At 36.7% G+C, this 26,977-nt stretch overlaps 1 protein-coding gene across 6 annotated transcripts in view; it reads left to right on the forward strand.

Annotated features, from left to right (window-relative positions):
* Positions 1–26,977, forward strand: part of NME7 (NME/NM23 family member 7) — a 273,064-nt gene that overhangs the window by 46,995 nt on the left and 199,092 nt on the right. For all 6 annotated transcript variants that reach the window (XM_064594364.1, XM_045877515.3, XM_045877517.3 and 3 more), the window contains 4 exons: positions 314–480; positions 11,918–12,028; positions 15,857–15,907; positions 17,152–17,359. In XM_064594364.1, the coding sequence (XP_064450434.1) occupies positions 314–480; positions 11,918–12,028; positions 15,857–15,907; positions 17,152–17,359 (537 nt within the window). The remainder of the gene's footprint in view (positions 1–313; positions 481–11,917; positions 12,029–15,856; positions 15,908–17,151; positions 17,360–26,977) is intronic.

The raw sequence follows: 26,977 nt of genomic DNA on the forward strand, positions 1-26,977 counted from the left end.
GTGTAGGCAAGAAAGCAGAAATTTGGAATTTTTCTGGGATTTCATAAGCACTAATTTGCTGAAATGATTTGTCAATCTTTTTATTCATGGTTTTTAAAGTATTAAATTTGTAATAAGTTTTTGTGTTATTACTAGATTGGACTAGGAAATACAGAAGTTATAAAAGAAATTATGATTTGTATTTGTAACAAAAATGAAACAATGTAAGCTATGTTTAATAAAGCAGAATTAAGAATCATTTCTAATTTATAGTATGATTAACATTGTCTATTGATAATTATATGTCTTATTGTGTTGTTGGTTTTGGTTCCAGCATGATGTAAAAAATCACCGCACCTTTTTAAAGCGAACCAAATATGATGATCTTCACTTGGAAGATTTATTTATAGGCAACAAAGTAAATGTCTTTTCTCGACAACTGGTGCTAGTTGACTATGGGGATCAATATACAGCTCGCCAACTGGGCAGTAGAAAAGAAAAGTAAGAAAAGCTTTTCTTCATTCTTAAAACATTGTATATGTCTTCGTACAAAATTCTAATTTCTTGTTTCTATCTTGTGTTTTTTACAGCATAGATACTTTTCCAATTCAGTGACCCAATTCAGGGTTATGACATTTTTAGGATTTTGAGGAGTAGATTCAGCGACTTGCTCTTCACTCAGATAACAAAGCGATGCCTATAGTCTTAAGCAATGATTATTTTCTGGAGGAAAAAATGCAAACTTTTTATATGCCCTCATCTTTCTTCATAACATGCATTTAACTGGGAACTGAAAATGTTGGAACATAAATAGTATTGGTGTATAGAATAAACCTGGCTTATGGGGAAAAAATAGTGAGTACCATAGCAGGGAAGGCCCTGTGAAGGTATTTGAGCTGGATCCTGAAAGATAAATTGGATTTTTACCCAGTTAGATCAAGAGCAGGGAATGCTGGTCACAGGAACACGTATAAGCAGAGGTTCAAAGGCAGAAAGTTGTATGTCGTGTACTGGGAAGAGCCCATTGTTCTGTTTGACTGGCGTGGTGGTTAAAATTTTTTTAAAACTTTGATTAGTAAAATAGTCTGAATTAGGATGGTAGCAGTAGGTCTGAAGAGGAAGAAATGTGCAAGATTAGCAGAAGCAGAGGGATAGTAGTAATGGTAAACACTCAGTGATGGCTAGCTATTATTATATCAGGCATGGTATTAAAATGATCTGTATGGGTTATCTGAGTCCCGTGACAACCTAATAAAAAACAAAACAGAACAAAACAAGGTACTATTATGATTAGCTCCACTAATCACTCCACTAAGTAGATGGGGAAGTTGAGGCTTGGAGGAGAGTTAAGTAGCTTGCTGACGGGCAAGAGGAGGGGCAAGATAAAGCCCCCAGTACAGTGTAATTTAAGAATGGGTGGATTTAATCATAGGAGAATGGAGAGGACCTGGAAAATGGTTGCCCTCTTTCTGCCTCAATCCATTTGCATGTCTTCTGGCACCTAGCACATCTCCTTACACGTTACAGGTACCTTATCTGTGTTAGCTGAATGGATCAATGGATAGCAATTTAGAACTCATTATTTACTCTTGCCTTTTTAAAAAATTTCCTCCCTGTTTACAAATGATGACCTTTGATCTAGTTGACAAAGATGTTTTTGTATAGATTGTTTGTAATGAATGTTGTCTATTCCTGAGCTTTATACACAGACATAATATATGTGTGATGAATATTGACTGATCAAGTGAAGAAAGAATGAGTACTACAAAAACAACAACAAAAAAGTAACATAATTATGATACACAGAAACTTATCTGTCTTGTTCACCTAAAGACCATTATTGTGATGCCTCAAACAGTAAACTATTCACAGGGAATGCCCCACAAAAATGTGTTGAAGGAAGGAAGGAAGGAAGGAAGGAAGGAAGGAAGGAAGGAAGGAAGGAAGGAAGGAAGGAAGGAAGGAATGAAGGAATTTACATCACTGGAAATAGTTATGTCTGGAAGAAGTGCTGGTGGCTGGCTGGCCTCTCCAGCTTCTCCTTTCCTCCCGCGGCATGCGTCTCCTCCTCCGATGTTCAGAAGCTGCAGCATGCGGCCTTCCAAGCGGCCCTGTCTCTTTAGTCTTCTCCCCATATTGTTTGTCAGAGCTGCATTTGTCATCCTGACTTTACCTCAGTTCCAATTTAGAAGAGAGACAAAAAATATTGGAGATGCAGCTGAAAATCAGGCTATACTGAAAACAATGACTTTTTTACTAATATTTTTCTTCACAATGTCAGTTTTCAGTATTACTAAGGTGGCATTTTAATTTTCAATCTCTACATTTATGAGTTTGCAACCTTCTGAGGCTAGAATGGCTGTATTTGAATTGAAATTTTACTTCTTTTGTCATCTTTGTTGGCTTCGGTTTCAGTGGCTTATATATTGTATTGTCTTGGGAGATTGCTTGCATTGTGGAATGATTATTGTATAATTAAAAGTAGGGACCACTGGTAGAAGGTAAGCCTATCTATATAAAAAGCTCCAAATACCTTTTAATTTGATAGGAAAAAAAAAATCTGTCCAACTGTCTTTTGAGGTCTGCCACCAAAATAACTAGCCAATTATATAATATCCAAGTAACTCCCAATAGTAATATTCTTTCTGTGACTTCTTTACAAGCCTCTTGAGCCCTTTTTACAAGTCCTTTATAATTCTCAAGGTGGTTTGTGCTCATTGTGGATATTAGTACACAGGTGGTGATGGATCAGAGGGGTGATGAATGTCTCGTGTAAAAAGACCACTCCCAGAATAACTCTGAAATGGGGAAAAAAATTTGAATGTTAGATAAATAGGAATCTCTCATTGTTATGGGGTCTAATGGTGAAAGTCTATGAAATTAAGGAAACATCTACCATAATTCCTTTATTTGCAAGTAGTAAATATTTATAGTTTTAAATTTTTTGAGCACATGCTGTATGCGGAGTGCTGTGATAGGCACTTTCCATATGAGTCTCAGTTCAAGACTACTTTAAGTTTTCATTTAAACTAGCATAAGTAAATGAATTAGGGAGACAGGGTTAATAGGATGACTCAATCAAAATAAAACAATAATGCCTGTAGCAATTATGATTTGTAAGTATATATATATAAATTATACTTATTTATTTTTTGGGCTGGGGGTGGCGGGGCAGAGGCAGAAGGAGAGAGAGAATCTCAAACAGACTTCACGCTGAGTGTGGAGCCTGACCTCACAAGCCTGAGATCACAACCTGAGCTGAAATCAAGAGTCGGATGCTTAACTGAATGAACCACCCAGGCGCCCCAATATATTAATTCTATTTGTCTAAAGTGAATGTCATTGATTCTGTTTTATAGAGCAATTAAGTAACTTGGCCATAGTCACAGAGCCAGAAAGTCAAGAGAACCAGTAAACTTTGTTGCATTTGACTCACACTCATTCTTTATTAAGCCTCTAATTAATATGTTGGTAAATATTGTTGAATGGGGCTGATTTCAAAAGAGGAGGAACCAAAGAATGTGAAGACATTTTAAATATTTGGGCTTTATAAATATAATTAATGAACACATATGCAGTATTATATTTTTACTGACTTGAACTGTTCCACCATTTTCTCGTTTTTTTTTTCCCCCACCATTTTCTCTTTTGATTCTTTCTTAACTGCATGTGGGCTAGTAAATCCAGCAACCATTTGGCTAATTTAAATAAACTTCAGAATTCATGTTTAAAAAATGTAGTTTCATTTAAATGACCAAAAAAGTAGGTATATGGGGAAATACATGTATGTCTATCATGATCCTATAGAAATAACCTGTATGTAATAATTATAACTTAGTCTTGTTCTCAGTGTGTATCAAGGATAATTTATGAACTCAAGACATCCCTGTTATATTCCTCATATTCAACTCCTTTATACCAGAAAGAAATAGTAGGAGGAAAAAGTAAAATCGATCTCTTTGGTGCCCATCAGCTCATTTTGAGGCAGTTATGCAGAAAATTCAGTATAACTCAGTTCAGCTCTCAAACCAGCCTTGGCTTTCCAGTTCCCTTAGACTACATTACAGACATAGGACATTTGACTCACATTTCTACTTCTTTTTTTAAATCTCTTTTTTGAGTTAAAATTGACATTAAAAAGCTGTAGCTATTTAATGCATACAGCTTAATGACTTTGGAGATAAGTCTACACCATAAAGCCATCACCACAATGAAGAATATAAGTCTGTCTATTACCTCCAAAAATTTTCTCCTGTTCTATTATTTTTTTTATATTGATTTGTTTTCTTTTTGTGGTAAAAGCACTTAACATACAATTTACTCTTTTAGCTAATTTTAAATCTATTTTTTCTTTTTAAAGCTCCTCAAATCAGGGACACCTGGGTAGCTCAGTCTGTTAAGCAGCTGCCTTCGGTTCAGGTCATGATCCCAGGGTCCTGGGATCAAGTCCCACATCGGGCTCCCTGCTCAGTGGGGGGCCTACTTCTCCCTCTGCCTACCATTGTGTATTTCTTCAATTGTTTTTGTGAACCTAATGGCTCATTTTTATTGTTCTATATAATTAGTTAACAATTCGACTTCACTTTTGGCCTTTTAGTAGTAGTATTTTTTACCTCAGACATTCTGTTTGGGATTATTATACTTTTGCTTAAATTAGAATTTCCCTTAGAGTGTGTTCACTGATAGAGAACTCTTTCAGCTGAAAATGTCCTGATTTCACTTATATTCTTGAAACTGCCCTCTTCTTTGTGTCATATGTTTTTGTTGTTTCTCTGTGCTTTATTCTGAATTTGTTCAAAATTCTTTCATCAGTTGCATCTAATCTTCTGTCAAACCATTTGGTTCTTATTTTCATTTTTGTATTTTTATCACTAGTGATTCTAATAGATTCTTTTTCAAATCTATCCATTGTTGATAGCTTAGACTTTCCTGTTGCCTGATGCTATTTGCAGCTTGCCTTTCAGTCCTTCCTTTAGCCATAGTTTGCATGGTCATTTTACAGTCTATGTCTGACAGTTCTAGTAGCTGAACTATTTGTGGGTCTCTCTGTTTTGTGCTGTGTCTTCTGGTTCTCCCTCATGTTGGTCTTTTTTATTTGTGTGTGTGTGGTTATCTTTGTGTGGTGATGATTGTCATGTGTCTGGATGTATGTGGATGTGTATATGTGTGTGATATGTGTGTGTGTTGCGCATTTATATATGAATTATTTGAGATACAGGATGAAATCATCTTCTAGGGTGGAATTGTGTTTGCTTCTGAGTGTTGCCTGGAGGCATTAGCAGTCTGGATGATCGGTACCTGAGTGTAAAATGGGAAGTTCCCAGACTACCTAAGTGATGTGACCTTGTGCTGCCAGACCACGCAAGGCCTGGTTCTTTCTGATTCACCCTTAGGGTATAGCCTTTGGTCCGAAGTTATTATAGGAAGAATTCTCTGTTGGGTTCTATTTCCCTTTCCCGGTGAGGTGGTACAGATTAAAGTTCAGATTAGCCAGACAAAAACAATGCTGGCAAGGTCGGTGCAACTTTCATTCTCATTTTTCTGGGTCTCCATTTTTCTTTCACATTTGTACTCATAATTGTTTAGCATCTAGTCAATTTATTTTTGCTTTAAAAATATTTTAAAACTATCTTAGCCACCGTTTTTAGTTTTCAGTGGAAGGGTTGCTCTGAATAACTTTGCCATTGTTGCCAGTCGGGAAAGCTCTGGCTCAGTGAGGTTTCCTCCAAACCACAGGTGCCTCATCTGAGGCTATTTTCCTAATTTCCTTGGGGCAAACAGGCTTCACTCTTGTAAAGAAAACGTAAAAGAAACCACAAATTTGGCTTTGTGTAGATGTTTTAGAATGGGTTTTTATATGCTTAAGGCCAATATGCATAACTTTTGAAATATTTACTTGAATTAATATAGATTGAAGTTTTACAAATCTATTCCTTTAGGTGGATAGCATTCAGAGAGTCTATAGCACTGCACTGTCTAGGATGTTTGTTATACAGTGTCTTTATCCTGGACATATTTGCTGCAATTTTTGCCCTCAGCCTGTTGGTGTTTGGAGAACATATTTTTTTGCATAGCCCTGTGAAAACTGTTATTTTGCAGAATTCCGTGTTCTGAGTTTGGCAAAGGCTGGCCAAACTATTTTCTCACTCTCCATGGCTAAGAAGTTGTACTGTAAAAGAACCATTTTATATATATATATATATATATATATATATATATATATATATATATATATATTTCTTTTGAGAGAGCATCTCCTGCTGCATCCTACAGTGCATGCTTAATGCATGGTGAGAGGGTTACTATGTGGTAGATCCTCACCGCGGTGGCTCCCAGTGAATCACATCTCCTGGGATCCATGTCCTTGGCCGGTCCCTTCTCACGTTGACTCTGGACTTGACCATGTGACTTGCATTGGCCAAAGGGACATCAGCAAATGTGTCTCAAGGGAATGCTTGAGAAGTGTGTGCACACTGAACTCTATGTGGCTGCCTATGAAGAAGGCTGGTGTGACCTCCTAAGGATGTGAGCCCGCAAGGAAAAAGAAGCCTAGCTGTCCCAGCTGACCTGCTAGCCACACGTAGCTGTGTGAGTGATCCCTGGTGAAACCACTCCCACTACAGAATCTTAAGAAATTTCTGTTTTAAGCCACGACATTTTGGGGTGGTTTTGATCCTGCACAGAGAACAGGTTCTCAACTCAAGTTCAGCTGCTCGCCAATCAAAAGTCAATGCTTCAGAGACAAGTGATGGTGGGAAAGAAGAGGTTGCTTTATTTAGGAAGATGGCAACCTGGGAAGATGGTGGACTAATGTATCAAAGCCCATCTTTCCTGTCCAGGCGAAGCTACGGGGTTTTAAATGGGAAGGAGCGGAAATGGTCGGGGTGACATGTAGGAGAAGCAGGTGCCCAAGCCATTAGTTATGTGTCGACATGAGACCTGACCCTGAACAGACCTGCTGGCATCAGTGGCAGCTGTTTTCAAATGTGGTCAGGTCTTGCCTTCTGGGAAAGTCTGGTCCTTCCTTCACTTCTCAAGGCCATTGGTCTGCAAATCTCTGGGAAAGTAGGTTAGTCCTGCTACAGCCCGAGGGACTTAGGTCAGCAAACGAGGAGTGCAGAACCTTGGAGCGCGTTAACCCTTCTGACAGGTTAGAGTGTTGTTGCAGTATGTTATGCAACAACAGAGAACAGTGGCACTATTAATATGTTTTTGTGGTCCTTTTGTTTCTTTATGTGATGTCACTTTTAAATGACACACGTGATTCCTCATGCCTGTCTTATTTTCCGTACAGAATATATTTTAATTATTATCTACTGAACAGTTAAGCAGTGAGAAGATGATAGGCAAATTTATTTAGAGTAATTACTCCCAGTAATCAGCCCTTTGCCTCCTGTAGGCATTTAAAGAGAAAATGAAATTGCATTTTAAATTAGGGGTGACAAAATTAGTTTTGTCAGTTTTGTATTTTCCACGTTGGTTCTTGTTCATAGAAATTGATGACTGCTGATGTGTTTTATATTTTCTTTAAGAGCTGTGGTTCACAAAGGTTCTTCCAGAGTTTAGCATAAACAATTTATGGGTTAGTTTGGCTTATAAGATGAGTATAATGTGTTATGATATGAGTTAAAAAGTGAAGAGTTTTAATTGTATATAAGTATAATATGAGTATAAATGTGTTATAATGTGAGTTAAAAAGTGAAGAATTTTAATTGTCTCTTCGATGAAGCCATACAATATAAAATACTATCAATGACTCATTTGCTTCAAAATAAAGGAAAGCATTGTCTGGTATAGCTTGTAAAAAACTGGCTGAGATGAACAAGTTTTATTATTTAAAAGTTATATTACAAAGCAGTGATCACCAAGACAGCATGGTACTGGCACAAAAACAGACATATAGACCAACGGAACAGAATAGAGAGCCCAGAAATGGACTCTCACCTCTATGGTCAAATAATCTTTGACAAAGCAGGAAAAAATATGCAATGGAAAAAAGACAGTCTTGTCAATAAATGGTGCTGGGAAAATTGGACAGCTATATACAGAAGAATGAAACTCGACCATTCTCTAACACCATTCACAAAGATAAACTCAAAGTGGATGAAAGACCTCAATGTGAGACAGGAATTCATCCAAATCCTAGAGGAGAACATAGGCAGTAACCTCTTTGACATTGGTCACAGCAACTTCTTTCAAGATACATCTCCAAAAGCTAGTGAAACAAAAGCAAAAATGAACTTTTGGGACTTCATCAAGATAAAAAGCTTCTGCACAGCAAAGGAAACGGTCAACAAAACAAAGAGGCAACCCACAGAATGGGAGAAGATATTTGCAAATGACACGACAGATAAAGGGCTGGTATCCAAGATCTATAAAGAACTCCTCAAACTCAACACCCAAAAAACAAATAATCAAGTCAAAAAGTGGGCAGAAGATATGAAAAGACACTTCTCCAAAGAAGACATACAAATGGCTAACAGACACATGAAAAAATGTTCATCATCATTAGCCATCAGGGAAATTCAAATCAAAACCACATTGAGATACCACCTTACACCAGGTAGAATGGCAAAAATTGACAAGGCAAGAAACAACAAATGTTGGAGAGGTTGTGGAGAAAGGGGACCCCTCTTACACTGTTGGTGGGAATGCAAGTTGGTACAGCCACTTTGGAAAACAGTGTGGAGGTTCCTCAAAAAATTAAAAATAGAGCTACCCTTTGACCCAGCAATTGCACTACTTGGGTTTTTATCTCAAAGACACAGATGTAGTGAAAAGAAGAGCCATATGCACCCCGATGTTCATAGCAGCAGTGTCTGCAATAACCAAACTGTGGAAAGAGCCGAGATGCCCTTCAGCAGATGAATGGATAAAGAAGATATGGTCCATATATGCAATGGAATATTTATTACTCAGCCATCAGAAAGGATGAATACCCAACTTTTGCATCAACATGGATGGGACTGGAGGAGATTATGCTAAGTGAAATAAGTCAATTGTCATATGGTTTCACTTACTTGTGGAACATAAGGAATAGCATGGAGGACATTAAGAGAAGGAAGGGAAAAATGAAGGGGGGGAATCAGAGGGAGAGATGAACCATGAGAGACTATGGACTCCAAGAAACAAACTGAAGATTTTGGAGGGGACAGGGGTGAGGGGATGGGTTGGCCCAGTGGTGGGTATTAAGGAGGGCACGTACTGCATAGAGCACCTGGTGTTATATGAAAACAATGAACCATGGAACACTACATCAAAAACTAATGATGTATTGTATGGTGACTAACATAACATAATAAAATAAAATTAAAAAAAATAAAAGTTTTAAAAGCCAGCCATGAGTTACATGCAGTGGTAAGTAAGGGTATTTGAATTATTATATCTTTGTCGTATCCTCAGTCAAGCCTGTCTTGTGCATGAAAAAAGCCAGCTATGAAGAGGCCAGCCATGCTTCTGAGATGGATTCCTTGAATTAATGCCAGTGTGTCCGAGCAACTGAAAATGAAGAAGGGAAAGTGGTGGCAGTTCTTTATCATAATTTTGCATGTCCTCTAAACTGAGTTACTCTAACTCATCTGATTTTTATCTGATATTTGCAAATATTACTCTTGAGGATTTTATGATTATGATACTTAGTGTGGAAAGAGTGCAGCCCTGGGAGTCTTGTGAGCTGGGTGTTCTGTCCTGGAGGTGCCACTGACCAGCTGCGTGACCTTGGTGTGACTCTTTGGGCCTGGTTACCTCATCAGTAAAATGAGGGCATTCAGGTGATCTCCATCTCCAAAAATCTAATTTTGTGGCTTCAGAGTGGGGATAGTGCTTTGCTCCTGTGTGTCCTCTTAGAGGAAAGTGTGATTTTAAAAGTTGCCCTTCAACAGATGAATGGATAGAGAGGATGTGGTCCATATATACAATGGAATATTACTCAGCCATTAGAAAGGATGAATACCCAACTTGTACATCAACATGGATGGGACTGGAGGAGATGATGCTAAGTGAAATAAGTCAAGCAGAGAAAATCAATTATCATATGGTTTCACTTATTTGTGGAACACAAGGAATAGCATGGAGGACATTAGGAGCAGGAAGGGAAAAATGAAGGGGGGCGGAAATCGGAGGGCGAGATGAACCACGAGAGACTGTGGACTCTAAGAAACAAACAGGGTTTTAACGGGTTAGCCCGGTGATGGGTATTAAGGAGGGCACATACTGCATGGAGCACTGGGTGTTGTACAAAAACAATGAATCATGGGGGGCGCCTGGGTGGCTCAGTAGTTAAGCGTCTCCCTTCGGCTCAGGTCATGGTCCCAGGGTCCTGGGATCGAGCCCCTCATCGGACTCTCTGCTCAGCAGGAAGCCTGCTTCTCCCTCTCCACTCCCCCTGCTTGTGTTCCCTCTCTCGCTGTGTCTCTCTCTGTCAAATAAATAAATAAAATCTTTTAAAAACAAAACAAAACAAAAAAACAATGAATCAAAACTACATCAAAAACTAATGATGGGGGCGCCTGGGTGGCTCAGTTGGTTAAGCGACTGCCTTCGGCTCAGGTCATGATCCTGGAGTCCCGGGATCGAGTCCCGCATCGGGCTCCCTGCTGTCAGCAGGGAGTCTGCTTCTCCCTCTGACCCTCCCTCCTCATGCTCTCTCTATCTCATTCTCTCTCTCAAATAAATAAATAAAATCTTAAAAAAAAATAAAAACAAAACAAAACAAAAAAAACTAATGATGTATGGTGACTAACATAACATAAAAAATAAAATTTAAAATAAATAAATAAATAAAAGTTAGCATGGTGCTTGCTATCCATATTTGTTGCCAGTCAAGAAGACATTTGGTTCTTTGTGCATCCCTTGTGCTATGCTTGAGTGTTAAAAGAAGAATTTACTTCCAAATCAGTGATGAACTGACTGCTTAGCATACATTTGTTAAAGTCCAGGGACCAAAAATCAAGTTCATAATATATTAAATGCATTTTTTTTTTTAAGGATTTGTCCTCTGTTATAAAATGTGTTCTAAGAAATATAAATTTTAAAGACCGGTGTTTTCTAATGTGGAGGCCAAGAGCAGGGTGCCCCAAAATGTGCCACTTTTACATATTGATTATTTAAAATAAAAGTTACTTAAGAAACAGCCAGTGCAAAGACACTCAGACTCTCTTCTGTCCCCCTGGATGCAGGAAATAAATCTCCCATAGTACTAAGAAGTAAAAAAGACATCCTTATCACCAGAGATAGAAACTTTAAAGTCAACCAAGCTTTAGAAACAAACCTTGTTACTTTCTTTCTAACCTACTACCTCAGTCCAAATTCTGTTTAGAATTATTTACTAATTAAAGCTTCTAAGCATTTTTTAAAAAATATTTTAAGGGATCTCTACACCCAGTGTGGGGCTTGAACACACAGTTCTGAGATCAAGAGTCACATGCTCTACTAACTTAACCAGCCAGGCTCCCCACATCTGTTTTCTTTATCCTGTCAATCCCTCACAAATTTATTGTCTCTTTGTCTAGGAAGTATAAAAACTGCCAGTTCGGTCATTTATTTGTGTCTCAGTTTCATTACTGGGCCTCCGTGTACACGTGGTAAAACTTTGGCTTTTTCTCCTGTTAATCTGTCTCATGTAAATTTAATTCTTAGTCCAGTTGGAACTGCTTGAAGGGTAGAGTAAGAATTTTTCCTTTCCTACATTAATTAGGACATATGAAACATGACAATTTTAACTTTTTTCCCCCTTAAGCTTTTATTATTATTTTTTTGATTGTGTACCTAATTTTTATTTCCCTGGGAAAGATAGAAAGGTTACTTTGTATAAGTTTTTCAGAGACCTTTAATATACTTTTTATAATTCATTTTGATGTTTGAGGAAACTACTGCTTGGGAATTATAAGTAAAAACTGAACTATTTTAATTTTCAATCTTATTCTTTATATCTGTACAGAACATTGGCTCTGATTAAACCAGATGCAATATCAAAAGCTGGAGAGATAATTGAAATGATAAACAAAGCTGGATTTACTATAACCAAACTCAAAATGATGATGCTTTCAAGGTAATTTGTTGATCATTTTCAGTTATACAAAGTCTAGTACTTGCTTTTTTTTTTAAATCATCTTTTATCTTTCACGTCATTGTTTAAAATAAAATCTCTCACTGAGTGGCAAAGAATAAAATAGTAATCTTATTAGAATGAGAAAATAGTAAGATACCAGGTAGATTCATCAATAATGATTGAACTCTAAGCAAGTGGGAATTGTCAGATTGTACCTGCCCCATTATTTATTGTCTTCCATAACCCCATTGGCTTTTATAACACCAATGCCTGATAATTGTAATCTCTTCTTCTTAAACACAATATAAAAATTGTAGAAAAGGAAATGAATGTTTGAGTATTTCTATTTGACAAGGGAGTGTTACTGTTGAGATTTCCAAAAGTGATGCATTTGGAAGTGGTTACATTTAGCTCCTCCAGTGTTTGTAATTGGTAAATATGCCTATTTACTACCCTGAAAAGCAGTCCATTCTATCTGACCGGATAGTTTCTAAGTTATTTAGTGAAAGCGGGACTTACCTATAGGTAGGGACATTAATACAGCATTAGAGCTGCTCCCGGTGGTGTTCTTATGTTACTCCACAGGGGTTTTTTTGTTTATTTTTGGTTAGGTGTCTTTTCACTGCTGTTCCTGAGTATGTATATATTTTATGGGACAGTTGCATTTTTGGCTCTGTGAGTACAGGGATAATGGATAGCAGTAGATATTCAACACAGCTTTGATAAGTCTGATCCCTAGAAATCTTAACAAAACACCTTCAATTTCACCCCAACAAAGACATATTTAATGTGAATTTTTCCCATGTAAGGTCTTTCAGTTTACATATTTTCTAGAAAGGCAGGAGGCTTATGTTTCAGAGCACAGAATCTAGTGCCAGATTGCACATAAGTGCAACACTTACTAGGTGTGTGACTCTGAATAATTTACTCTCTACTTCATTTTCTTCATCAGCAAAATGGAGATTATAACCACCTATATCATAAAGTTGCTGTGAGGGTTCTGTGAGTTTAATGTATGCAAATTAGTTTGAAAAAGCCCAGGACATAGTAAGTGTATATAAATGATAGCTATTGTTGTTAGGAGCAGTAATACTAGTGATATTATTGTTTAGTGAAACTCAGGTCATGACCCTTTTTAAGTAGTTAAATTTGTCTTATTTCTGTATGTATCAAGAATGCTTGCTCTCACAGCAGGTAATGGGACTGAATTCTGGAGAAATGACTTTGAGTAGTTTTAGTGAGATAAAAAGTTGTTTATGTCCTCTGCACTATATGTCCTCTCCACTGCTAGTGCTTGATAAATTTGGCATCAAACTCCCCAAGATAAAGATGCCCAAGAAAACTGCTTCCTTAATTTTTTTACAGCACCTCATAGATCTCTATTAGTTTTACTGTCAAGTCTTGGATTTTGCCCAACTTAAAAGCTAGTAAGTTAGTCTTTTACTCTTTCATGGATGCTAGGCAGAAGATGTGGAACAACTGGGTTAGAGACAATAGACTTTCTTATGGTACAGCAGGCAGCATGAGCATCATGCTTATATTGGTGCTCCTTGCCTCCGTGTCCTGTGGGCATAATATGATATGGATCCAGGTGTATGTTGTACACACAGTTGATTGCATCATAGCTGAGGAGCATTGAACTTGGGTTATCCACTGTTTCATTAGCAAGTGGTACACAAGGCTGCTCTCTGTGCTGAAGAGAGACATGACCTCATCCCTCAAAGTTGCTCCCTGTAAACATAACTGAGAAAAGGCTAGGATAAAGGGCAGTTGGGTCCTTGCATTCTTGGCGTACCCAGTAAGACATGCTAGGAGTACCAGAGACCTGTGGAGGAGTGTCTCCTAGTGCTTAAATCTTTGCTAAACTTGTTTGCTCAAATGTAAGTTCCTCCATCATGACAGTATCTGAAAGACAGCAGCTGAGTTCCATCTGAGTTTGTACTTCCTAGTTCTTAGATTAGTGCCTGATTCAAGGTGGGCACTAGCAAATACCTCAGGAAAGCATTAGTGGATAAATCTTTGTGGGAGAATGGTTTCCTTATAAAAACCCAGCAAGGCATAACAAAACAATAACAGAACCTCCTTTAAGTGGGGATGCACTTGTTAATTTTTCTCTCCGTCTCAACTTTTTAAGGGAGGAATTAGGTAAGGATGATGGGAAAAATTCATGAACTCTCATCTTGGTTTCAATTTTGGATGTTGAATAGAGATAACTGTGGGGTCAGTGACATGTAAGAAGGAAACAATGAAACACTTTTAGTTATTAAGATTTTTCTTTTCACCAATAGTAAAGATTATGATTTTTTCTTTTTTAGTAGCTCAGTTGTGTTGAAATGTTTAGAATTGGTTGTTTTAGTTGTCTTGCTAACTCTTTTAGAATGCTCCCACATGAGTTTTTCCACACATCCAGTTATACCTCACTTTAGGCTATAATATATCCATTTCATTTTTGTGAATTCTTCTCCTGACCTCTGCAGTTGGTAACAGAAAGGACATAAACAGAGATTTGCAGCCAGAGATATGGGTTCAAACCCCCCTGTCCAAGTTATGTAATCATGCTGAACTTCATTATTTTCATATGTAAAATATAGGTATTCATACATATTTTAATATATTATTGTGAAAAATAATTTAATGCTAGCATAATAGGTTCTAGAAAGATAAGTTTTTTCCCCCTCTCATCTCTTGGGATGAATTTTATTTATCATATTTCATAATATACTTTCATAATCTCTCTATAACCAAAGAAAATATCTCAGTACATTTGGTTTGAATAAGAGTATGCCCTGATATACTTTATTATGTGAATTCATTTTGTAGTAGGCCCGTAAGATCTTAAAACATTGCATACTAAATTATAATGCCCAAAAGGATAATCCTTCGCTAGAGGACACTTAAGTTCTTTGATGTTTTGAAAAGTAGTTGATGTTTTGTTTTTGTTTTTTTTTTGAGAGTTCGTTCTGACTTTTACTACACACCATAGACATGTTCACTAACCAGAGTAGGATGATTCTGTTGATGTTGATAATCTTGTCACATACTGTGAATTCAGTTTAAAGCCTTTAAAACTGTCCAAGTTTGAGAGATACCTGATTTGATTAAAATAAAGAGTTGTTTAGACTTTTTAGCTAATCAGTTTGAAGTCCATTATCTTTTCAGTGGCTCTGTAGATACTCTTTAGTGGGAATATAGATTCACAAGGTAAATCCCTATTGCCCTTAATAAATTCTGAGTATCTCTATATTGCCCCCTTTTTTGGGTGATGTCAACATCGTTAAAGCATTAGTTTTTAATATATTAATAACCAATAAGAATACATTGATATGCTTAATTTGTCAAGCAGATTTTAAAACATAAGATCTAAGAGAGAAAACTATAACTATTAAATTAAATTCTAGCCTACCCTTTCAAGTTTAAAACCTGAAGAAGAAAGTGACAAATTCCGAATTTGGAAGTGGCTTTGCATTTTTTTATGTAACTTATTTGATCTCTAAAGAACAAATAATTCTTATTGGTCAAATGTTAAACTTTGTTTCAAGAATGTTAAAGATGGTGGTGCAAAGGAAGATAGTAGATATGAACATGAGCAGAAAAGTAAATATTGCCTTTTATATTGTAATTTTATATCTTAATAGATATTCAGGTAGCAAAAAATTTGGAAAGGGGAGGATTTGAGCAGAATATTTGGTGAAAAGTCATTAATCAGTTTACATACAGATCAAAAGAGGATTTCATCTTTATTTTATTTTATTAATGAAAGCTAAAATATTTTAGTAAAATAATTTTTTAAATATAATTCTTAACTTGTCATTTTTGATTATTTTACAGGAAAGAAGCAATGGATTTTCATATAGACCATCAGTCAAGGCCCTTTTTAAAGTAGGTGCTGAATTTGGGGCAAGTGGTTTACAATGGAGGATATCCCAAAAAACTAAAGAATTGTATTTTTACAACTCAGAAATTTGTGACATGGAAAGCATCTGTCAAAAGGATCATAGCAACATCTTGCAACTGTAGAGAACTATTTTCTAAGAATTGTTTTGTTCTGTCCTCTTATTAGATTAGAATTTTTATCATTAAATATCTTAAACTTTAATCAGAAGCAAATAGGATGATTTGCTTAAATTAGAAAAGGTATAGCTTTCTTTTTAGATTTCAGTAAATTAAAAGAGTGATAATTATATTTTATGTTGAGTATTTTTTTTAAAGGTTTTTAAGATTTTTACTTGAGTAATCTCTACACCCACCATGGGGCTCAAACTCTTAGCTCTTCTGACTGAGCCAGCCAGGCGCCCCTGGGTTGAGTGTTTTTGTTGTGCTCTTGGCATTCTTGTATACATAAAACAATGTTCACAGAGCCCTTATTAACTAATACTTTTGTTCCTTGAAATAGTATATGTTAGTATATGTATAACAAACTAGTGGCAAAGGAAAATGAGCTGCTGCTTTTCATGGCTTGAGCTACTGTGACTTAGTGCTGGATTTTTAATTAAGAACCTGTGTGTATTCTTTAATAACTTGAGATAAGAATATCCCAGAGTAGCTTTTATAATAATTAGAGGATATTTTTTCAAGGCCTGTTATTCTGTTTTTTCTTTATTACTAGACCAACTCATTGTTTATTGACTGAAAGTTTACTGTGATCCTTTGAATTCTAATCTACACAAAAATTAAATTCTAACTGTAAACATAAGACCACTCTCATCATTTTCTATATTATGAAATTTTATTTGACTGCAGTGGTAAACCACATTAAAATAAAAAGGAAGATCCTTCTGTACCTTTCAGAGCAATGGGAGAAGCAATAATCAATTGATCAATAATATGCATTTTAAGTCAATGAAGTAGTCTTAAATTCAATGAAACACTGATTTTTTTTTTTTTTTTTTGCCAACAGTAAATGATTTGACAATACTAGTGTTTTGTAGTGACTCAGGCTACCACAAAACACTCAATTTATGAAAATTTTATTTTGCCCATGCAGAATTCACTATATCCAGTAGTTTGGAGATCATAATACTCATATGTGTATTGAAGTACTCCAATTGTAATATATTCTTATTAACAGAGATACGTAGGTTGACAGAAAAATGAAGCAAATCAAGCTTTTACTTGTTCTGTAGTGAGCTGATCCAGTTTATTACAAGTGGTCCTACTATTGCCATGGAGATTTTAAGAGATGATGCCATATGTGAGTGGAAAAGATTGCTTGGACCTGCAAACTCCGGGATGGCTCGTACGGATGCTCCTGGAAGCCTGAGAGCCCTCTTTGGAACCGATGGCATAAGAAACGCAGCTCATGGCCCCAATTCTTTTGCTTCTGCTGCCAGAGTAAGGTGTTTTAAAAATATTTTAATTCTGTTTTTGTTTTGTTAAATGTTCTGTGTTAGAGTAAAGCATTTCTGTCACTGCTGACTTGGGACAGCTTCTACAGCTGATCTAAGAGTAGAGAAAACCTTGACCCTTTGCCTAGTATTAAACAGTGGTTCAGTAAGATGTCTCTTTTGTGAACTGGTAACCTGATCATGGCCAAGGTAAGTTTTTTCCAGTTAAAATACTCATCATCCCAGTTTATGTTCCAAAGCCACTTAAATTATTCAGTCTCATCAATGTTTGAATTACTGACTTCATGTGAGACCAGGTAATGGATAGTAAGTATTCAGAAAGAAGCATCATTTCATATATTTTGTTTTTGACTCAGATCTAATGCCATCTTCAAGTTAAATAAACATCCTTTTCTTTTCCCATTTGGAGCTAGTGTTTATGAAAAAGTTTTTATGCTTCCTACCATTACTTCTTGTTTTAAATCCATATAAGTAAGGTATTATACTGGGTTATGGTGATGTTGATTTGATGAAGTTGCAAGTTTATTCTTAGCATCACAACAAGTTTCTCAGCTAATATAAGGTGGTTTTTAGTCTGGTCATGCTTTCATTAAAATAATAGTAGGCAGTTTTTTAATAATTGAATTTTTCTTTTTCTTAGAGCTCCATCAACAGATTCTTTCAGTTCTCCCTTCAAATTAGACCTTGAATCTGATTGTTGTGGTCTAGGTCACTGTTCTATTTTGTTTGGACTACTGCAAAAGCCTCCTAATTCTCCTTTCCTCTTCCTTCTCCTCTTACACTCAATTTATAAAAATTTTACCTTGCTCATGTAACATTAACTAGGCCAAGAGTGAGCTTTTAAAAACAAATCAGATTAACAATTCAATTATTAAAGACTCTCCAGTGAGTTTTTATCTCTTTTATAAAAGAATCACAAGTCTTTATTGTAGCCTCCAGAGCTCTAACCTGATCTGATTCCCTTCTGTCTCTCTGACTTTATCTCCAACCAGTCTCTCCCTTATTCACTGTGTCCCAGGTATACTGACCATCTTGCTATTCCTTGAATAGTTTATTTCTGCTTGGCTCATTCAATTAACAGGAAAGAAGACAGTGTAGTTGGATGGGAGTGAGGAAAGGAGGGGTTGATGAGGTCACAGAAATAATCAGGAGAGATATCACATGGTCTTGTAGGCTGGGAGCCCTTGCAGGGTTTTAAGTGGAGGACTGACATGTTTGACTTGGCATTTAAAAGGGCCATACTGGCTTACTGCTTTGAGAATAGACTGTAGAGGACAAGAGTAGCAACAGGGAGCCCAGTTAAGAGGCTGTTACAATAATCCAGGGAGATGTTGGCTTGGACTAGGGTGGTAGCAGTGAGAAGAGTATATAGATACATTTTAAAATACATTTTAATGGTTGAAGGTCAAATGAACAATAGTTCCTTCCAGATTGAATGTAGAATATGAGAAAAAGAGATAGCAAGGATTACTCCAAAGTTCTTGGCCTGAAGGACTGAAAGGCTCCAATTTACCTAACCTGAAATAAGGAAAGCTGTGGCTAGGGTCAGTATGGATGGAAACTCAGGAGTTACGTTTTGGACATTGCAAACTTAACGTGGATGTTAGTTATCAAAGTAGAGACATTAAGCAAAAAATTTAGTTATGGGAGTCTGGAGTTGGGGAGGGAGGTTTGGACTAATGACATAAATATGGGATCACTGATACCCAAATGGCATTAAAGCTGCGAGAGACTGGTTGAGATTAGCTCGGAGAAAGTACAAATAGAGAAGAAAAGAGAACAAAGATGGAGCCTTTCTGTCCTAGAAGAAGGTTGGGGAGGAGGATGCAGCAAAGGAGGTAGAGCAGGAGCCATCAGTGAAGTAGAAGGAAAAAACTCAGACATAATTATGTTCTGGAGACCAAGTGGGGAAAGTATTCTAAAGGGAGAGAATGATCAGTGGGGTCAAATGAGGCAGATCTATCAAGAAAGAGGGGGACTGAGAATTGACTATTGGATTTTGCAATGCAGAGTCATTGGGGAAGTTGGTAAGAGATGGAGGAGGGGAGGCAAAGTCCTACTGGAATGGATTTAAAAGAAAATTGGAGACAGTGAATATAGAAACTTTTTTGAGGAGTTTTGATGCAAGTTGAGGAAAGAAATGAGGTAGTAGATGTGAGGAAAAGCAGGGTCTTTTTTTTTTTTTTTTACGATGAGAAGAATTACAGATGTGACAAATAGAGGATATAGGAAAAGAGGAAGACTTCCTGGCACAATGTCATTGATTAGGTGAGAATGAGTGGAAATTAGAGCCCAGGTTGACTGCACATTGGTGCAGGGGTAGTCGTCTGGTGCAACAAATGGGAAGGCAGAGTATGTGGGTACAGATGCTTATTCTGATTGCCTCACTTTTCTTAATAAGACAGTAGGAAGCAAGGTCAAAAACAGCTAAAAGTGAGGATGGGGGAGAAGGTGTTTATTATTTGAAGAGAGAAATATGATTTGCAAATATTTTCTCAGAGTGTGTTATTTGCATTTTTATTCTCTCTAACAATGTCCTTGGATGAGTAGAAGTTTTTAGTTTTGATGAAGTCCAGTTTATCAATTCATTCTTTCATTGTGGTGTCTCATCTAAGAAATTATATGTAACTAATGAATCATTGAACACTACATCAAAAATTAATGATATACAGTAGCTAACTGAACATAATTAAAAAAAAGAAATTGTCACCTCATCCAAGGTCACAAAATTTTCCCTTTTGTTTTCTTCTAGAAATTTTACAGTTTTTGTTTTTATATTTAGCTCCATGATCCATTTTGAGTTAATTTTTATATATGGTATAGCATATGACCAAAATTTATTGTTTTGCATATAGACATCTGATTGTTCCAGCACCATTAGTTAAAATCACAATTTTTTCTCCACTTAATTGCCTTTGCACATTTGTCATATTTGTTGACTATATACCTGTGAATATTTCTGGATTCTTTCTGCTTTATTGATCTATTTGTCTTTCTTTATGCTGATTTCACACCTATTAAGAAAATAAACATCACCATTAGAAATGGACAAAAATTTGAACAGGCACTTAATCAAAGATGATACATGAATGGTATATAAGCACACATTATGGAAGTACTAATTAAAACGTCAGTGAGATACCACTACACACCTTTTAGAATGGCTAATGTTTAAACGACTGACCATTTCAAGTGGCAAGTGTGAGGAGAAACTAGAACTGTCATATGCTGCTGATGAGAATTTAAAAGGGTACAATCACTTTGGAGAACAGTTCAGCAGTTAACTAAAATGTTAAACATACACCTACCCTATGATCCAACCATTCCTCTCCTAAGTATTTTCCCATGAGAAATGAAAGCAAATATCAATACAAAGACTTGTGCATGACGGTGTTGTTCATAACAGCCTTATTTGTGATATCCAAAAACTAGAAATAACCCAAATGTCCCAAGAGATGAGTGGATAAACAAATCATGATATTAACACATGGAATAATATTTGGCAATAAAAAGGAATGAAATATTGATATACACTACAGTGGATGAATCTCAAAATAATCTTGCTAAGTGAAAGAAGCTAGACAAAAGAGTACATACTATATAACTATATTTAAGTAAAATTGTTAAAAATTAAACTAATTCATAATGGTGGAAACAGATCATTGGTCATGGGGCCAACTTATTAATGGTAAGGGAGGTAATGGTAATGGTTAATGATAGGGGAGGCAGGGAGAGGCAGAAGAAAGGGATTATCCAAAGGAAGGTGACTAATATGTTTATTATCTTGATTGTGGTGATATTTTCATAGGAATAAACAAATGTCAAAACTTATCAAATTGTATCCTTTAAATATATTCAGTTTAAAGTATGCTAATTGGACCTCAACAAAACTTAAAAACCAGTAACAACAACTCTGCTCAACTATTATCAATTTCTTGGCTCTGTGTGAGGTACTCTTCCTTGATGCTTGCTTCATGCCTACTGCATACCTCTATTACTTACCATATTTTAAAAGCATTTGTGTTTATGTTTACCCTCCTAGTAGACTGTGAATTCTTTGAGGATGTCCAATTTATTTTCATACCTCCAGGATCTAGGTCACTGGTGTTCACAAAAGTTTTGGAATTCAAAACAACAACAAACCTTATGTTTATTGGGTGTTCACTATTTGACTGGCACTGTTCCAGACACTTTAGTATCTCATTTAATTCTCACAATCTCCTATGCATTTGCTTATATCATCCCAATTTACCAGGAACTGAGACTCAGTGAATTTAAGCGCCTTGGCCTCATGAGGACTTGAGCCCGGGCACCTCTGGTTCCACAGCCCCGTGCTTACCCACCAGCCTCCACTGTGTATGCTGAAAGTGGCGGCCTACCTTGTTTTAAACATTACAGTATTTTATTTTATTTTATTATTTAATTTAATTTATTTTATTTTATAAGATTTGATTTATTTTTTAGAGAGAGATAGTGAGAGAGAGCACAGAGGGGAGCAAGGAGAGGAAGAAGCAGACTCCCCGCTGAGCAGGGAGCCTGTGTGGGGCTCAATCCCAGGAACTCCAGGATCATGACCTAAGCTGAAGGCAGATACTTAACCTGACTGAGCGACCCAGGTGCCATTACAGTCTTTTAGAATACAGAAGTAATGGAAGCACTTCTGGAGAATTTGGAAATTGAGAAAAGAACGTTTGGCATTAGTAATCTTGCCCGTGATGTTTATAGTTTGTTTATGGCATATTTCTTCCAGCTCATTCCCTTGATCATTTATATAATTTATGAACTAAACACCATGTACATGGTTTAAATTTTTTTTATTGATTTTATTTTATGTTAGTCACCATACATTACATCATTAGTTTTTGATGTAGTGTTCTGTGATTCATTGTTTGCATATAACACCCAGTGCTTCATGCAATATGTGCCCTCCTTAATACCCATCACCAGGCTTATCCATCCCCTACCTCCCTCCCCTCTAAAACCCTCAGTTGTTTCTCAGAGTCCATAGTCTCTCGTGGTTCTTCTCCCCCTCCGATTCCCCCCCTTACATTTTTCCCTTCCTACCTTTTTTTTTTTTTTAACATATAATGTATTATTTGTTTCAGGGGTACAGGTCTGTGATTCATCAGTCTTACACAATTCACAGCACTCACCATAGCACATACCCTCCCCAATGTCCATCACCCAGCCCCCCATCCCTCCCACCCCCCACCACTCCAGCAACCCTCAGTTTGTTTCCTGAGATTAAAAATCTCTTATGGTTTGTCTCCCTCTCTGGTTTCATCTTGTTTCATTTTTCCCTCCCTTCCCCTATGATCCTCTGTCTTGTTTCTCAAATTTCTCATATCAGTGAGATCATATGATACTTGTCTTTCATTGATTGACTTATTTCGCTTAGCATAATACCCTCTAGTTCCATCCACGTCATTGCAAATGGCAAGATTTCGGATTTTTCTGATGGCTGCATAATATTCCAGTGTGTGTGTATGTGTTTGTGTGTATACTGCATCTTCTTTATCCATTCATTTGTTGATGGACATCTTGGCTCTTTCCATAGTTTGGCTATTTGTGGACATTGCTGCTATAAACATTGGTGTGCACGTACCCCTTCGGATCACTACATTTATATCTTCGGGGTAAATACCCAGTAGTGCAATTGCTGGGTCGTAGGGTAGCTCTATTTTCAACTTTTTGAGGAATCTCCATACTGTTTTCCAGAGTGGCTGCACCAGCTTGCATTCCCACCAACAGTGTAGGAGGGTTCCCCTTTCTCTGCATCCTCTCCAACACATGATTTTAATTTAATTTGATTTGTTTTTTTCACTTAATATAACATTTTACATGTTAGCAGATTACTGTCATAAGAGTAAACTTCGGTGGGTGCAGAATATTTTATTGTATGAATAGAACATGATTTATTTAAATATCCCCTTACTTTTGGACATTTTGTTAGGTTCTCATTTGTTTTTATTTGTAAATAAGGCTGCATCATGGAGCTAAATATAAAACTGAAACTAAGTCATGGGACTTTGTGTTTCATTTCTGAATTTTTTGGATTTTCTGAGAACAGATTCCTTATTTGATATTAGAGTATGTAGAGAGTTCAATATTTTAATGTTTTAGTCCAGGTCATTTACAAAAATGATATTTATTTAAAATTATAATGTAAAAGTTTTGGAGAAACTTTTAACTGGCAACCATTTTGTGATACTTTTATTAGGGTAATTAAAGATATGAATGTAGAGTAGTCAGATGTTTTAGTGAGATTACCATGGATCTTAGGTGAAATTATGCAGTGCAACTGTATACTTTACAATTTGTTAAATAAAATAGAGTAAAAAAAAATTGAAGACTCCATGAATCTTTATTTTATATTTTGAGAAAGTTCCATATCTCTGTCTTTCCCTTCTAGGCAATTAGGAACATATAAAAGGCTAAGAGTAATAGCAGGGACTCTTGGAAGGAGAAGAGCTTTATGCAATTTATGTAAGCAGCTCAAATCACAAAGGAAAATTTTTTTGTGTGACTTTACATTTGTTGTGTGAAGTCTCTAATTTAGTTGCCATAACAATGACTTAGTAGAAGTGCTTTTGCAAATGTTGGCTTAGATTGATAATTGGGACAGAAAGGACAACCTGTGCGGGGAGAAAGAGAAAGCAAAAGCATGAAATAGCATTACTTTCACTAGGAAGGTGTATTTATTTATTTTTTTTATTTTTATTTTTTTAAAGATTTTATTTATTTATTCATGAGAGACAGAGAGAGAGAGAGAGAGGCAGAGGGAGAAGCAGGCTCCCAAGGAGCAGGGAGCCCGATGTGGGACTCAATCCCAGGACCCTGGGATCATGACCTGAGCCGAAGGCAGACGCTTAACTATCTGAGCCACCCAGGCGCCCAGGAAGGTGTATTTAAATAAAACCTTTATATTCCTTGCCTTAAATACATATTTATTCAGCATATGTAAATGAGAAAGCTGGCATTTTCATTTTGAAAAGTTGAGGAAGAAAAGAAATGAAAGTTGAGGCCAAAATAGTTGGCCCAATAATTGGCTAAAACTAGAGGTAGAACAACTGAGCATAACTTCTTTACTTGTGAAAGCCAGATGATGGAAAAGGTTCCTCAGGTCTTTGGAACCAGTGAGACCTGGATTTAAATACTAGCTTTGCCACTTGCTAACCTGTAAGGGCTTGTTACTCAGGCTTTCAGGGTGTCATTTCTCTCATTTGTGCAACGTGGATAGATATATTTTATTTAGCACATGCAGAATTTATCAGTTTCTGAATTTCAGTCATTTCAAAATATTAATTGAGAAAGCTCTAGTGAACAAGACAAGGTCCTGACTCACTTGGAGCCTACATCTATTCTGATGGTTGGAGGGGTGCTAGATAATAAATAAATAGACATAAAACATGTCAGGTGGTAAGTGCTCTGAGAAAATAAAGCAGGGGAAGGGATAGAAAAAGAGGAAGGATTGTGTGTTGAGTAGAGGTGAGGAATGCTATTAAGGGTAGGGTCAGGATGTCTTCACTTTACTTTTTTTTTTTTTTTCCCCAATTTTATTATGTTATGTTAGTCACCATACAATACATCATTAGTTTTTGATGTAGTGATCTATGCTTCATTGTTTTTGTATAACACCCAGTGCTCCATACGGTACATGGCCTCCTTAATACCCATCACCAGGCTAACCCATCCCCCAACCCCCCCTCCCCTCTAACACCCTCAGTTGATTCTCAGAGTCCATGGTCTCTCATGGTTCATCTCTCTCTCCCATTTACCCGCCTTCATTTTTCCCTTCTCCTAATGTCCTCCATGCTATTCCTTATGTTCCATAAATAAGTGAAACCATATGATAATTGACTTTCTCTGTTTGACTTATTTTACTTAGCATAATCTCACTCTACTTTTAAGCAGAGATCAGAAGGAAGTGAGGGAGAAAGCCATGCAAATATCAGGGAGAAAGAACGTTCAGTGAGAAAGGGAACAATGTATGCCAAGTTTCTGAGGTGGGAACATGTTGGCTACATTTAGGTGAACAGTGAATGGATGAGGCCAGTGAGGCCGGGTGGGAAATCTAAGTGTTCTCATGGGACTAGGAGATGAGCTCAAGGTATAGTTAGGGGCCAGGTCACATGAGGCCTTGCAGACATCTAGAACTTTAGCATTCACTCCGAATGAGATGAAAGGCCATTGGAGAGTTCTGTGCAGAGGAGCGACATGATGTTTTACAGGTTTCCTGCTGCCTGCTGGGTTAAGAGTAGATCAGACCAGGTGGGTGTAGGTATGTATATGTGGGGGAGGTTGGCTTGGGACATCAGTTAGGAGTCATCAAAGGGAGAATTGGTGGTGGGCATAGACCAAGGTGACAGATGTGGAAGTGGTTGGATTCTGGGTGCATTACAAGGATTTCCTGATAGATTGAATGGATGGCTAAGAAAAGGAGAGGAATAAGTTTATTTTCTTTGGCCTGTGCAGTTGGAGGGGCAGGAAAAACAGGGTGGGAGTGAACAGATTTATGGGAGACAGTGGAAATCAGGACATTTTAAATATGAATTTAAGTGGTAGTGATAGTGGCATAGATATGGGTGTGGAGTTTAGGAAGGAGGTTGGACTGGAGGCAGAAACGTGGGAGCCATGACAATACAGATGGCTGGAAGTTGTTTATTACGTTTCTTACTACTTAAGTAGAGTAATAAAGGAAGCAGTATGATGGAAAAGTACTTGATGTCTAAGGAATAGAACATTTTTATTCTAAAATATCTTAATGCCAGAATTGTACTGGTATATACATTACTCTAGACAATTCCTCATCTTCTCTGTGATTTTTAAGATTGTACGTCAGTGTGGCACACTTACATATCCTATGATCTTTCCGTTTTTAAATTCAATGAAAAATGAGTATTTGAGCCATTTGTTTAGGTGCTAAAGGACTTACAAAGCTATGCAGGTTAGTTACTTGTTTCAAATTTGAAATTTGTGAAGGGCAATTATCCAAATAACCACAATTTTATAAAAGTACAGGGTATTGAATGGGGGCATCACAAAAGGCCTCCTGAGGAGGTGACATTTGAAGTTGGTAGAATTCTTTGGACTTTGGGACAGAGGGTTTTATAGGGAATAGTAGAAATAACAGTATCAAAAGCTTAGAGGCAGGAAAGCTTCTGTCTAAATGATTAAAAGAATTAATTAGTGTGACTGTGTTTGGGCTGTTCAAGTTGCTGAGTTGTCATCTAAGTGAACCATGTGTAAAGCAAATAACATAGCCTGAATCTGGTTATAAAATAAAGTTTATATGATTTAATTGTATGCTAGAACTATAGTAAGTTCATTTGTTTTTTTGTTTTTTGGGGTTTTTTTTAAGATTTTATTTTTGAGTAATCTCTACACCCAACATGGGGCTCGAACTTACAACCCCAAGATCAAGAGTTGCATGCTCTACTGACTGAACCAGCCAGGTGCCCCCAGTTCATTAGTTTTGACTGGTTAAAAGTAATTTTGTGGTTCTGATTCTTAAATACTAATCTATTTCTATAAAGAATTCCCTAGTTTTTAATTTTACATATTTTAATAAAAAGTTTAAAATTGGACCTGTGTCTATGAACTA

Source organism: Mirounga angustirostris, unplaced genomic scaffold, assembly GCF_029215605.1.
Source record: "Mirounga angustirostris isolate CCGP_5_RB_7025 unplaced genomic scaffold, mMirAng1.0.hap1 SCAF_6, whole genome shotgun sequence".
Classification (NCBI taxonomy): Eukaryota; Metazoa; Chordata; class Mammalia; order Carnivora; family Phocidae; genus Mirounga; species Mirounga angustirostris.